This window comes from Bactrocera neohumeralis, chromosome 5, assembly GCF_024586455.1.
Source record: "Bactrocera neohumeralis isolate Rockhampton chromosome 5, APGP_CSIRO_Bneo_wtdbg2-racon-allhic-juicebox.fasta_v2, whole genome shotgun sequence".
NCBI classification, from domain to species: domain Eukaryota; kingdom Metazoa; phylum Arthropoda; class Insecta; order Diptera; family Tephritidae; genus Bactrocera; species Bactrocera neohumeralis.
The window spans coordinates 13,098,866-13,112,455 of NC_065922.1; the positions used below are offsets into that span (position 1 = coordinate 13,098,866).

General features: G+C 40.0%; 5 protein-coding genes across 6 annotated transcripts in view; 3 read left to right on the forward strand and 2 right to left on the reverse strand.

The window, feature by feature from the left end:
- Positions 1-1,127, forward strand: part of LOC126758516 (mast/stem cell growth factor receptor Kit) — a 51,850-nt gene extending 50,723 nt beyond the window's left edge. For both annotated transcript variants that reach the window (XM_050472804.1, XM_050472805.1), the window contains exon 17: positions 557-1,127. In XM_050472804.1, the coding sequence (XP_050328761.1) occupies positions 557-901 (345 nt within the window). In that variant the 3' untranslated portion in view covers positions 902-1,127. The remainder of the gene's footprint in view (positions 1-556) is intronic.
- Positions 1,128-1,230: 103 nt separating this feature from the next.
- On the reverse strand, positions 1,231-2,752 carry LOC126758518 (uncharacterized). The gene is made up of 3 exons (XM_050472807.1): positions 2,382-2,752; positions 2,007-2,151; positions 1,231-1,942 (listed from the first exon to the last, which is right to left on the reverse strand). The coding sequence occupies exons 1-3, from the start codon at positions 2,536-2,538 to the stop codon at positions 1,453-1,455; spliced, it is 792 nt and encodes a 263-aa protein (XP_050328764.1). The 5' UTR covers positions 2,539-2,752; the 3' UTR covers positions 1,231-1,452.
- A 339-nt stretch (positions 2,753-3,091) lies between these two features.
- LOC126758178 (cell cycle checkpoint protein RAD1) lies at positions 3,092-4,905 on the forward strand. Its single transcript, XM_050472289.1, has 3 exons — positions 3,092-3,315; positions 3,374-3,982; positions 4,042-4,905. Exons 2-3 carry the CDS (start codon positions 3,833-3,835, stop codon positions 4,756-4,758), a joined length of 867 nt encoding a protein of 288 aa, XP_050328246.1. The 5' UTR covers positions 3,092-3,315; positions 3,374-3,832; the 3' UTR covers positions 4,759-4,905.
- Positions 4,906-5,046: 141 nt separating this feature from the next.
- Positions 5,047-6,815, forward strand: LOC126758177 (protein screw). The gene is made up of 3 exons (XM_050472288.1): positions 5,047-5,313; positions 5,387-5,580; positions 5,638-6,815. Exons 1-3 carry the CDS (start codon positions 5,150-5,152, stop codon positions 6,567-6,569), a joined length of 1,290 nt encoding a protein of 429 aa, XP_050328245.1. The 5' UTR covers positions 5,047-5,149; the 3' UTR covers positions 6,570-6,815.
- LOC126758176 (calpain-C) lies at positions 6,645-9,791 on the reverse strand. The gene is made up of 2 exons (XM_050472287.1): positions 8,581-9,791; positions 6,645-8,456 (listed from the first exon to the last, which is right to left on the reverse strand). The coding sequence occupies exons 1-2, from the start codon at positions 9,303-9,305 to the stop codon at positions 7,142-7,144; spliced, it is 2,040 nt and encodes a 679-aa protein (XP_050328244.1). The 5' UTR covers positions 9,306-9,791; the 3' UTR covers positions 6,645-7,141.
- Between the last annotated feature and the right edge of the window lie 3,799 nt (positions 9,792-13,590).

The window sequence follows — 13,590 nt, forward strand, 5'->3', positions numbered from 1 at the left end:
ATAAAAAGCGATTACGACATATTTGGACCAAAAGTGACACCCGGAATTTAGTGGGATCTGAGAATATTTCACTTAAAATATTTTTTACGAGTGGAATTTTTTTCTTTGATTATATTTTAAAGCGGAGCATGCAACAGGTCCATTGACTGAACCTCACGAAACAAATTTTTGGTCCAGCTGGAGTAGTTTTTACAAAAATCAAGGAATACAAAGAGCTTGCGCAACTTTCAACAGAATTTTTGTATCACGGTATTCAGCTTTTATAGGAAAGTAGATACCATATACTTCGTGTTCCGCAGTTTAGGTAAGGCTAGGTTAGGTTAATCTGGTAGGCCAATAAGCCTAGACTAGTTTTGGTCATTTGCTATAACAGGTGGAGTTCAGTTGCCAGCTCCAAGTAGTAGGAGTAGTCATCCTTTAGGATGCCGGTTTAGGTTCATCAGAGAATATATATGTATGTTTATATTTTAATCTAGTTAAAAACTCGTTTCTAATCACGACTTGAGACAACTCAATATTATTTAATATATGTTTATGTGTGCTTTTCCCTTTAAAGCTACCACTACGTTGGCTCTCTATTGAAGCGATACGTGACAATATCTATTCGAACAAAAGCGACGTCTGGGCATACGGTGTCGTGCTGTGGGAGATCGGCACTTTGGGCGCCTCACCATATCCAACCATCAGCAATCATGAACTCATACCATTTTTGCTGTCCGGCAAAAGACTGGAGAAACCTGAAATCTGCACGGATCAGGTTTACGCCATAATGATGCAATGTTGGGATGAGAGCGCCGAAAATCGTCCCACCTTCGAGGAACTCTACAAGGCATTAAGCCCCAGTGCGGCCTATGTTGATATTAACAGTCTGAGTGATGATTATGTCTTTCCACCGATTTAGTTAGTAAATATACAATAAGCAAATGTGAGCAACGAACATTGCAATAGTTGTAAAATAGTCTAAGTTTACACAGCATGTAAATATGTATATAGTTTAGGTATTTGTAAATATGTCAGCTTATATTTGTATATTCTTAAAGATATTAGTGTATGACTAAAGTGTCTACTGTAAGTCCGTGTAAAATGCTTTTATAAAGTGTTTACTATATGATTGTAATAAATAGTAGATAAGATGGTTTTACAATTTGTAGCTGTATAGATTAAGGAAAACCAAACAAGCTTTTGGCGAGAAAAAAAAATCGAGGAATATTTAAGAAATAAAAATTGGAATACATTTTAAACAGCAAAATATATATTTACATATAGAGATATGCTACGTTAACGGCTTTTTCCTAGCTACAGGTCAGTACAGTATTCAGTTATAACAGCAACAGATTCTGCTTTCGCTGAAATTCACGCAGAAGCAGAATAGTCAATGCAGTTATACGATTTGTTTAATATACACAAAAACTAAAATAAAAATTATAAACATACACATGTACATATCAGTATTTAAACAACCGATTCATTGCTGGAACCATAGTCAACTTCGCTTTCCTTCTCACTTTCATAGACTATTTGATTTTTTGTCAGATAAAACACCTCAGTATTGGCGTTTCGCTCAGCCAAAGCAATTTCCTCATTGCCCACTAGCTGTGAGATTTGCAATTTTATTTTCGCAATCGACAATGGCGGGAATGTGCGCATAGTGCTGGCAATAGATTCGAAAAAGATTTGCAAACTGTCATTCTGCGCTAATTTTGGCGCTTTCGGCGGCTTAGGCGGTAAAGGTTCCAACAAAGTTGCACGTTTTTTGCTAATTAATTCTGGCGGTGTAGTTTGCTGGATTTCGGCAACGGCACTGGTTCGTTTTCCGGCACGTCGTGGCGATTCTACGGGTGGCGCTGCTGGCGTGCGTTCCTTTTTCGTTGTTAATACGGCGTTGCGTACCTTAGCGCTGTCAGTGTGCTGCTTTGAAGGTCTGGTGTTTGCTTTCACGCTACTAAAGTTGAGAGGAATATTAACAAGTTTACTTTAAATTATGTTTTTACATGAATGTGACTTACGATTTCTTCCGCAGGGAAGTGTCCATTAAGAACATAAGTGATTCGTCTCGTTTAGTAAGGGGCGCTACCGCGCCATTGCCTCGCTTATCTTTGGTTCGCATAAAGTAGTCTCGCATGGTGGTCCATTTTCCCTTAACGGCTTCAGCTGTAATTCATATGGTAGATTTTTATTATATGTACATGTATGTATGTATATGTATATAAGTATTTTTAAGTAAAAAAACATAAAATGAATATTAGTCTGAAAAAAGCTGCAGACAAGCGCTCATCGGCTTTGTCAGTGCTTGGGTCTTCCAAAAATCACTGACAGCAGTTGATATCAAGAAAATTTGTTTATAAACGCAAATAGAAAAAAAAAAACAAATAACTGCTCACCTTTAATATCGAGCTGCTCTGCTATTTCAAACCATAAACGTTGTTTCTTCTCACTGTCACGGAATTCTTTGTGGCGCTTATTATATAGAATTTCGTGATTTCTTACGAAATCAATTATTTTTTCCTCATCCTCAGTAGTAAACTTAATTTTCGTCATAATTTGTAAAAAACTTCACAACACAAACAATATAAACAATTAATAACTGCTTTATTTCTGTTTTTGTTGCTGAAATGATAATTTCTGTAGTTGCACACGTTAACCAGAGAACATAAAACATATAATATAATAATTTGTAAAAAACTTCACAACACAAACAATATAAACAATTAATATACAGCTTTATTTCTGTTTTATGTTCTCTGCGTTAGCATTACTGTATATGAATTTATGATTATTTCTGTTGGTGGGCATTCTGTTTCTGTTTCGATTAATAAACAAAGAGCAGAGAATGTACAAACAGAGAACAGAGAAATTTTTTCTACACATATTCTAGTAAAGTGAGTATTTTGTTTATATATGGTGTTTTATTATTTATAGATAATAGTAAATTATTGATAATATTTCTTCTTATTTTCATTAAAATAAGCAACAACAATTATTTATTATTTAAAAATGTAACGCATCGGTATTTTAAGTTCTTAGTTATCGATTAATGAATGTAAGCCGTTGCAACTCTGTTACTTGTTTACGAATGAGGGTAAATAAGCCGAATAACAAATTACACATGTTTTTGTTTTAGATTTCCCGGCTAATTGTGTTGAAAATATTTAATTCGATTTCAAGTTTAAACTCTATAAGATAATCAAGCTTCTACATGTCAAATGCAATTGGAAGCGAAGGATACCTTTCCAGCGAAACGAATAATTGTTAAGCTAATCGAGGAAGCACTGCAGCAATACGAACGAAACACAAGCGCGCTGGATATAGAGTCAAGTAAGTTTCATGCATGCTTCAATGGAAAAGCTAAAAACTTATTCCTTGCTGTTTTCAGATATAGAAGTGCATACAAATCATTTATTGCAACAACTCAAAGCGCTTTTGGGCGATATCCTCGTAGAGGCATTGTGCATTTTGGATGAGCAAAGCATAATTTTATATACCAGTGAAAGTTGTGCTCTTGCCGAGATACAAATCAAACATCAACAGTACAGTAGCTCTGTTTGGTTGTTTCCTGGCGTGAATTATTGTAATTGTCAACAATTCAACGAGCGTGTATTGGGCTTGTCAAGTGAGCTAGAACATCAAACTTCAGCCACACAAAGTGAAAACGTGCAGCGGAGTTATACTTGTGCACATGTATTGGCATTGCGTCTCGCACAGTTGTTACGTCCAAAGCCAAGTTCTTACAAAGTGGAAGAGGTGACAACACAACAATTTAATAATTTGAATGAACGAATGGAATGCAACTTTTTAGAAATATTTAAGCAAAATTCGCCCTGAAAATTAACGAATGCAACATTCAAAGACCCTGTATGAAAAGGGACTCTTAAAGAATCTAAAAATGTTAACACAACGTCAATATTCGAATTTCAAATTTGTAGCGCGTTTGGATCAGATCAAGACATTTTACACCGGCATTAAGGCTTTAAATTTTGAAAACGTGAGTAAAATAATTTCAAAAATAAATAAAAAAGTATTAATTAAATAAATTATCAACAGAATGGCAAGTTTCAAATAAGCGAAGAAGGCCTGCGTGTCACCGTGGAGGAGGGTAATTGTGTGCAAGCAAATCTTTATATGACTGCAACATGTTTTGCCGAATTCCATGTTGTCGATACGGTGACCTTTGGTCTAAATATGAATATCATCTCCGAGTGTTTGGGTCTATTCGCCGGCATACCATGCAGCTTGAAAATGTTCTACAAAGGCAATGGTGCACCACTGGTGCTCGTACTGCGTCCTAACGATGAACCTGATATATCAGCAGAATGTTCTATTAAAACTACCAACGTCGATGAAGTCATAGACTATAATCTTGATGAGGATAGTGCTAGCTTAAATGTGGTATTTATACGCGGACCGGCACTCGCGTCCCTCATACAAGAGTTAAATAAAGCGGCCGATGAATTGCGAATAACTTTGTCACCGCGCACGCCACATTTTAAAATCGAGACATTGGGTGTGATGAAAACCGAGACGTTCGTTGAAGTGGCCAAAACTAGTGATATGATCATGTTGTTCAATTGCCGCGAAACCACGTCGGCATGTTATCGCAATACAGAAATGCGTATGACACACAAAGCACTGGCAGCCGCCACAAAAGTTGCGATCAAAACGGATGCAAGTGGCTTACTTGAAATGCACTTTATGATGCAATCCGAGGAGCAGGCGGAGGTGTATGTACAGTTCTATATAATGCCGTTGGCGGATATTTAGCATTTAAAAATTTGTTGCTGTTATAGCGTGTACACTTTTTTCATTTTATATTATAATTTCTGTGAAATATAAAAATCACAAAAAACATTTATACTTATACTTAGCAAAAAGTTTAAAAATAAATTAAGTTTCACTACCGACAGTAAACTTCTCTCATTTATTACTTATTTAGTTATGCTAAAACTGTCAAGGGTTAATAATCCTGCAAAAATTACGACCGTTCATTTATGTTGTTGCTTTTGTTGTTTGCTACCTGTAGTTATGTGCACTTACGCTAATCACCGTTTAACACCCGCCATTAGTACCTGCTTGCTGCTTTATTTAAACATAACTCCTCTACTAATATTTCATACGCACCCAAAGTTTAGCTAAAACTAAAAAAACTTCAAAAATGCTACAACAAATATTAATTTATCGCGTATTTATTTTATTGACGTGCTGTCTAGCATTTATATTTGCACAGCAAGAGAACACACCAGACGCAATGGCGCAACTTGCCGATTTATTAGGTTTGAGTCAGGCCAGCGCGCGTCTCAAAAGACAACCATCGTTAAGGTGAGTACTTGCAATCGCTTGGAACGTTTTGTGCTGAAGAAAAACTAATTGATAAACAATTTCCAACTCACAGCAATTCAGCGGCGAAATTTTTGCTTGAAGTTTACAAAGAAATCAGTGAAGAGGATGAAAAGAATTTACCAGAAGTGCTACAGAAACAACACAAAACGCGACATAAGCGAGCGATGAGCGAGGACAACTTCATAACACCTTTTGACCGCAGAGAAATTGAGTTGAGCAACAACATAATCACATTCGCCAGCAGATGTAAGTTTGAGCATTTGCGGTATACCTTTTCGTTACTCATTGAGTTTTCACTTTCAGCCGTGTCATTTAATTCGATTTCTGCACCTTTGGGCGACATGCTCGTCAATTTTAATTTGAATGATATACCAAACGACTTGGAATTAACACATGCCGTTATGCGCTTATACCAAGATCCGCAACTGGGCCACTACAACACGCATACTGATTATAATTACACAATCGCCGTCTACAAGCCCGTTGGCGAGTATATGCATCGCGTTGCATCGATAAATGCCACCACCGCCTTCAGAGGTTGGCTGGAACTGAATGTAACGCATGTGCTCAATCAGTGGTTACGCTTTCGCACGCTTAAGCAGATACTCTACGGCAATGACTTGCTGGTTGGCGTCACATTGCATACGCCACACAGAAAAGCGGGAACCAACGCTAAATTACAACAGGTCGCTGCTACTGATATCGGTTTAGTGTCGCCGCAAATGCAAGCGGAACTCCTTGACCTGCAGCCCTTCATTATAGGCTACTTCAATGGTCCCGATTTGATGACCAAGATGCAACAACGTTCTAGTCAACAAAACAAACGTCGTGTGCGGCATGTCGACTCCTTTCGGCAGCCACCAGCGCCGCATTTGCCGCACACTATAAATATTAACAAGGAAATCGTTTTTGAGCCACCCAAAGCATGTGAGCGACGCAACTTCACATTGGATTTCAAATATTTGGGCATGGAGAAATCGGTGATTGCACCGAAAACTTTCGAGGCTTTCTACTGCTTTGGCGAATGCAATTTCCCCTTGGGCACTCCGATGCATAATGCCACCAATCATGCCATTGTGCAGACGCTGATGCATTTGAAGCGCCCAAATCTACCGAAACCATGTTGCGTGCCAGTCAAGTTGGCCTCCATATCCATACTGTACTCGGTCAATGAAGATAGCGTGAATTTGATGCGTTTTTCGCACATTGTCGCAAAGGAATGTGGTTGCCGTTAAGTGCTGACGTATTATTGGCGGGGTGGAAGACGAAATTCAAAATTATTTATCGTATAAAATAAAGTAGCATAGTAATTATAACGGCAACATGTAAATACATACATACATATATTTAATTATTGTAAATTTGTTACGATGAACATAATGAGATTTTGCTTGCTTACATACATAAGTATATACTAAGTGTTAAAATGTAAGTATGTGCGCGTGTGCATATATAAAAAAAAATGTGTTAACAACAATTTACTTTGTCTGCTTTTATTTGGGGTAACTGTGTTGGCTGCAACGAAGTAAGCTTCAGTAAAACGTGTAAGACTTTTAATGGTCGTAAATATTACATATTTTCACCATATTGTCAACAGTATTTGGAGTATTTGTTTTCAAAAACGCCACTACGTTAAATAGTAATTATGATTTTCGTATTTTTGATTTAAGGTACGTCAGAATTGCACATATTAATTGAACTAAGCTCAAAATAGAACCGAAAATAAACAGAATTTCAGACATAACCTAGAAATGACCGACCACTGCTGCAGCAATCGTTCAGTTTATAACAATTTTCAACACTATGATTAACATCTCAGCACACATTTTATCCAGTCGGACATTTCAATTTCGATAACATTGTCTTGATTGTGATCCTTGCGTTGGAAGTAATCGAACGCGGCGGTCAGGTGCAGCACTGCGGATGCAAAGTCGCTCAGCCGCAATGTGCCATCCTTCCTTATGTAGCGTTGCATCAGACAATTCATTATATCTGTGCTCAATTGGAAACCGACATCGTAGAGTGCGTCACGCAAGCGTTCGGCGCGCAATATGCCGGCCTTTTCTTTTGTATAAATCTTGAAAACACCCTGCCATGACTTCAGATTAACCATGAATGTTTTGAATTGTAGGAAATTGATGCGTCCTGTGCCGGTTTTGTCTTGCAATGCAATCACCTGACGACATATATCGATATTGGCGCAACCTTTGATGTAATCGTTGGGCAAACACGCCTCCAGCAGCTCGTGCAATTCAAAACAGTTGATTGTTTTGTTCTCGTCAGCCAACTGCATGAACACTGGCTCATATTGACAGACATTTTTGATTTTTGTTGTCTCCACCTCGGTCTTCAAAGCTGGGAATGGATCTAACAGCATCATTGTTTGTGTTTCAAGCAGTGAGAGACGCAATGCTGCAGTGCCCAAGAAGCGTACGGTGAAGCTGGTCTCCTCGCCGGGTTCATATGTGGTGGGCATAAGCACATATTGACCCACTTCTAGCTGGCAGCGATAGCTTACGTGTCGCGTATTGCCGTAGTCTGAGTTCAGGAAGCTCACCTGTGTTTTGAAGAAATCTTTTGGTAGGCATTCACTGAACTTGCCCTTACCGCCATTTGCCAAGCCATTTAATTTGTACATTGAAAAGCCAATGACTTTGGGCTCCACAGCTGTATGTTGATTCAATGCAATTACAATTTCCTGCTGCTCTTGTATGTTCAACAATAGTTGTGGATTTATGTGAAAGGATTCGTGATTGCGGCAACCTCCGGCTGTGACACCACGCTTCCACTGACCTTGGAACATTTTCATTTGCCAGCGTTTAGGGCGTTCTTGCAGCGTTGTCTCGTCTTTAGCTGTGTCAGCGTCCAGATAAATGCATTCGAGGCTGGTGAATGTCTGTGTGAATTCGAGGAACGACATCCAGAACTCACCAGCATCGAGTTGGCCGAAAAGGCGATCACGCTCCTGCACTGAAACGCGTTCCCACGATGCCGAGAGCGCTGACCAATCGCCTTCAAATACAGCATTGTTGTCGAAACCATTGCAAGCGAGCGGATCTTTCAAACGCACCAACTGCACCGCATCCCCCAGCAACGTCTCTACTTTATCCAGCGAAGAAAGTCTGCGAAAAGTATTAAAAATTTGTGAAATAAATATGCAAACAATTTAGTTCAATACTAGCGTATATGGCTAGGCGTTAGTGCTGCTAAGGCAATACTAGTCCACCTACGCACGAGCTCACTCACCTGTAGTTAACATTGAATGCGACACCGTTCACCAGCCGCTCAGCTGTACTTTTGTGTTGTCCACTCGCTGTGCCGCCCGTTACTGCAATACACGTCACTATGCAGGTTGTTTCCAGATGCGATTTCAACTGTTGCGGCCGCAGCAGATCTGTGGCATTAGTGCCTGTCTTCAGTGGTATACACTCTACCACGCCACCAAGCAGATCGCTGAGACCATCAGAACGCGTGCCATATTTGAGTGCTTCATAAGAGCCGTGCAACTTTGCAATCGCCTTCTCCAGCAGCGATGCCCAGTAACAGTGTGATGTTTGTGGCTGTAGGAAAGCCAGGCGTCCATTTATGGTGGGCAGGCGGTCGTCAACGAGCACCTCCACCCATTCACCACACCACCACAAACGAAACCGAAATACACCGTGCGCTTTGTCAAGACTCTGATCTGCGGGCACAACGCGATAGAATAGATTGCGCAACGAATGCAAAACGCCCAAGCATGACACCAGCCAGCGATCACCCATTTTGCCCGGAATGACGTCAAAATTTTCTCCTTCATTCACGAAGCACGCCTGCTGTGCTTCCGCAATTTCCGCTATGCGCCGCCACTGGAATGTAAAGGGCGGTGTTTGATAGTAGAAAACTGATGATTGTACGGCGGCAAAGTCGGGATCCTCCCATAGGATATTGCGTGCCACACAATCAGCTTTGATGCGCTCATATCGTGAGGTCATTGCGTAGCGTTACGGTTCCACAAATTCACCTGTTGTCTTCATGCAATTAAAAATATGATTGTTACGAGTTGTCTAGCTGTCTACGACTTGCCACCAACACTTGCAGTTCGTGTATTGCTGTAGGCTCCGTAATAATCCAATTGGAGCTTAAGCAACAACAATAACATTTAAGACATACACTCCCAATTGGCAAGTACTAAGCAGGTGGTTTGCTTGTCACTTACAGCTACACACTATAATTGTTTATTAAAGGTTTATGGTCTTGCTGTCACGAAATTGGTAAGAATTCTAATATTCTTGACGCGTACGATTTGTTTTTGGACTTCTTTTCCGTTGACCTTGTTTGATTGAATTCCACAATCAAGTCGAATGTGCACACACGGTGGATTCACAACAAAGTGAAAGTTGAGACAAAAAATTAATGCAGAAACACAAAAGTGGAAAAGAAAACAAACTGGTGTAAAAGACTGGGCCAAAAATACGCATGCGCAACTTGTTCGAATGATAAAATAAATATAGCGAAGTAGCAACAAAACGTAATACGCAAAATAACAAAAGTGAAATAAAAGGAATTGTGAAAAGCGCACAGGGTTGCAGTTATTTGTAGCCAAAAATGATTTGAGCTAACAAATTAAAAGAAAAAATTATTAATTTTAAAAATTCATATAGAAATTTTTGATTGTTTGCTTTAAAATTAAAATCTGTTGTTGTATTTAAAATGTGATTATATTTGTTTTAGATAATTGGCTTCAGTTTGTATTTGAGTCGTCAACCTTGGTAAGATATATCCCTTCGCCGAGAGATGCCGCTGTTGAGAGCCTGTGGCGGCATTTTACAACCCAGTAAACAAAACAATCACGTTTGATTCACAAGCAACTATTTCTTCGCTATCGCTTTGCTTGAGACTTTTCCTAAATCACAATGACTCACCCAGCCCCAGCAAATTGATAAATTCCCATGCACTGCTAGGCGCTGTGTGCTATTGAGGCGATGTGATTCCTATCCATGGATCCAAGGACTTTTATCCTGCGCCTACAGACTGCAGTGTAGTCAAGTAGCCTTAGGATCCATGTTTCCGAATAGGGATCGCATCGCTTCACTAGCACCCAGCAGAATATTGGACTTTATCAATATGCTGGGGCTATGTGAGCCTTTGTGATTTAGGAGAGGGCACAATAGACTTAAGGATCTAATCTAATCTAGCAGGTGTTCTCGAGTTTCAGACTCCAATTAGCAGAATCGGTAATTCGAAAAGAACCTTGACCCATGTTATATACATAAGTGTTTCTTGTGCTTACAATGGCCAGAGTAGAAGGCGACAAGTAGCCTGAGCTTTTCCCTTGGGAGGCTGATTACATATTTAAACCCTTTAAGGATGTAATAACCCATTAGCAACCGCAATGAAAGGACACAGACGCAGACGAGTCGTTGAAGCTTCATTATGAGAAGACCTATCGAATCCTGCGTTGCTTTCGGGGCCCAAGCCACTGATCCGTATGTGATAATTGGTTGTACGACAATGGTGTACTAACAGTTGACAATCCTTGGCTTGCAGCCCTACTAGTTAGCCGTATGCACACCATAAGCGCTTTCGTACCATGACCATGGTCAAATCAACATGCTTCTTCCACTGCAGAATACAATCTAGCGTGAGACAAAGAACATATTATTCATCTCTATCTATCTAAAAGACCATTAAACTGTTGTTGTTAGAACGGCAGAAAACATCCCTGGTATTATTTGGAAGAATACTTCCGAGTTGAAAGTTCTTGGCCGGATTAAATGCCAGGTCTGTTTCCGTCACGTAGACCTGATTGTCGTGGGTAGGGGTCATTAAGGTCGATGGAGTTTACTTTGCTGCAAATGTTACTTTTTACTGTTCTTCCCATATCTCCGGTCGAGAGATAATATCCCCTACTAAAGTTCTACAGCATGAAACTGTCAAGATTTCAAATTCATATTATATTTTGAAGTTAAAAGTTCGGCACCCAGCGGTGATAATCTATCTTATCGAGGTTCTCAATTCGGTTTTGCCACTTTAGAGATACTTGATGTGTGGACAATTGGAAAATCAATTCCATTTATGAAACGAGATAAACTTGCCAACAACAGATAGAAATCTGAGGGCCTTATACGGGACTTGGCCTTAACTAAAATCCACACTTTGAGAGTTCTGTTTAGGTAACATTCCGTCTTTGAGGACCTTTGGCTATATTCACGCTCACATACATATGTCATATTGCTGGCTAGAGACCGATTTTAGGTCCAGGATGTCTTAGACTCTTGTAGAACCCTCAAAGGTGATCTAGCGACCGATGCCCAAAGTATACTTAAATTATGGAGGGAACACTTCTCAAGCCTGTTGAATGGCAGTGAAAGTACAACGCCAGGAGAAGGCGAACCCGATTCCCCAATCGATAACGATGGAGCAGACGTTCCATTACCCGACCATGAAGAAGTTCGAATAGCAATTACCCGCCTGAAGACGGGTCTTTTGCAAGATTTGGCGTATGGTGAATATCTGGTCGGTTGTAGATTTGCCAGGTCTAAAGCCACACTGATAAGGTCCAATCAGTTTGTTGACGGTGCGCTTTAATCTTTCACACAATACGCTCGATAGAACCTTATACGTGATGTTGAGGAGGCTTATCCCACGGTAGTTGGCGCAGATTGTGGGGTCTCCCTTTTTATGGATTGGGCATAGCACACTTAAATTCCAATCGTTGGGCATGCTTTCGTCCGACCATATTTTACAAAGAAGCTGATGCATGCTCCTTATCACGGACGGCGGTGATGTCAGCCTTTATTTTCACGAGGACATCAACCAGCTGGGCAGCGGCACCTTCGCAATTAAGGGACCGGATATTCCAGGTGCATGCCCTTAATTCGTAGTCCTTATTTCGTTTGCCATGGTCGTCATCAAAAGGGGGTCTCTCATCCGAGGCTTGTTGCTTCCTTTCTTTGGGGGTGTTTTTTTACGTGGCGGGTCCCAAACCCAGCGCACAACCCTGCGGAGGGGATGTTTCGCCTTCTCACTTTAGCTCGCCTTCAAACGGATGTTCTTAGGCTACCCAGAGGATACTTGGTCAAAGACCGGAAGTCGTGAGCTGCTTGAGTAAAAGAATCGTTTCTGGCCACTCCCAAGTGAATGGCGATCAGAGAACTTTCCTCACTTGCGTGAACTTCTACACATAACTCCATCCTCCATACTTATAGGGCTGTGTAAACTGACGTTGAGCAACATCAAAAGCTCCGTCAGAATCGGAAAGGACCTCTCCGAGCCGTTCGATACCAAAACGAGGTTTCAGACAAGGCGACTCCCTATCGTGCGACTTCTTCAATCTGCTGCTGGAGAAAATAATTCGAGCTGCAGAACTTAATCGAGCAGGTACAATCTTTTATAAGAGTGTATAGCTGCTTTATAGAAAAAAATCGACTTGCTCTAAAATACAAGACTATTGCATGCTTTGTCTCTTGGGACGTTGACTTGAAGAACTTAAGTTGTATTATGAAAGCAGTGTAACCCTTGCGTAATTGAGATCTAGTCGATCACAGAGTTCTTCTATGAAAGCAGTCCTCATTACGAACTAACGAAGATCAGTGGGGATAGGTTCCGAAACATAGTTGATCTCAAATAGGACGCCATTAAAAAAAATTGCCATATTTGCACAATGAAAGATTCATTCGAGATCCTTGATGCGCCATTACATGATCAAACTGCCTGTCTGAGACGGTTGTTTGAAAACGTCGATGAAAATCAATATCGTTCACAAACCATTTGCAAACATTTTAAGTCTATTCTAATGATTTGGACGACTCCCCGTTTATAACCAAAACATTAACCAAAATATGTTGAGTAGCTGCCTGAGAGGTGTTGAGAATCTCTGCTATCTATATTATACTAACAATATTCCTCTAATTTTTATGATATTATTGCTCTATAGAGGCCTCACAACAAGTACATGATTTTTCCACGATTTTTTGATGAAAATTTTCTAGGAAGAACATTAAGTTAGGTTAGAAGTGAGGTTAGAATATATATTTAAAAACAAATAAATCAACTTTTTACTTCTAGCTAACATGTTTGATGCAAATATGCGACTGTATACTTCGAATGGGACCACAGAGTAGCGAGCAGAACCATGCTCTACTCACACCCCTTTCAACTTTTTGTCTTTTCTCCTTTAATGTGCATCTAAAAGAAAATTTAATGTGTTCAACATTTGCATTTCTTGCTGCAGCTTAAGGATATAACATGGATATGCTTTGCCAGTAAGCGCTAACG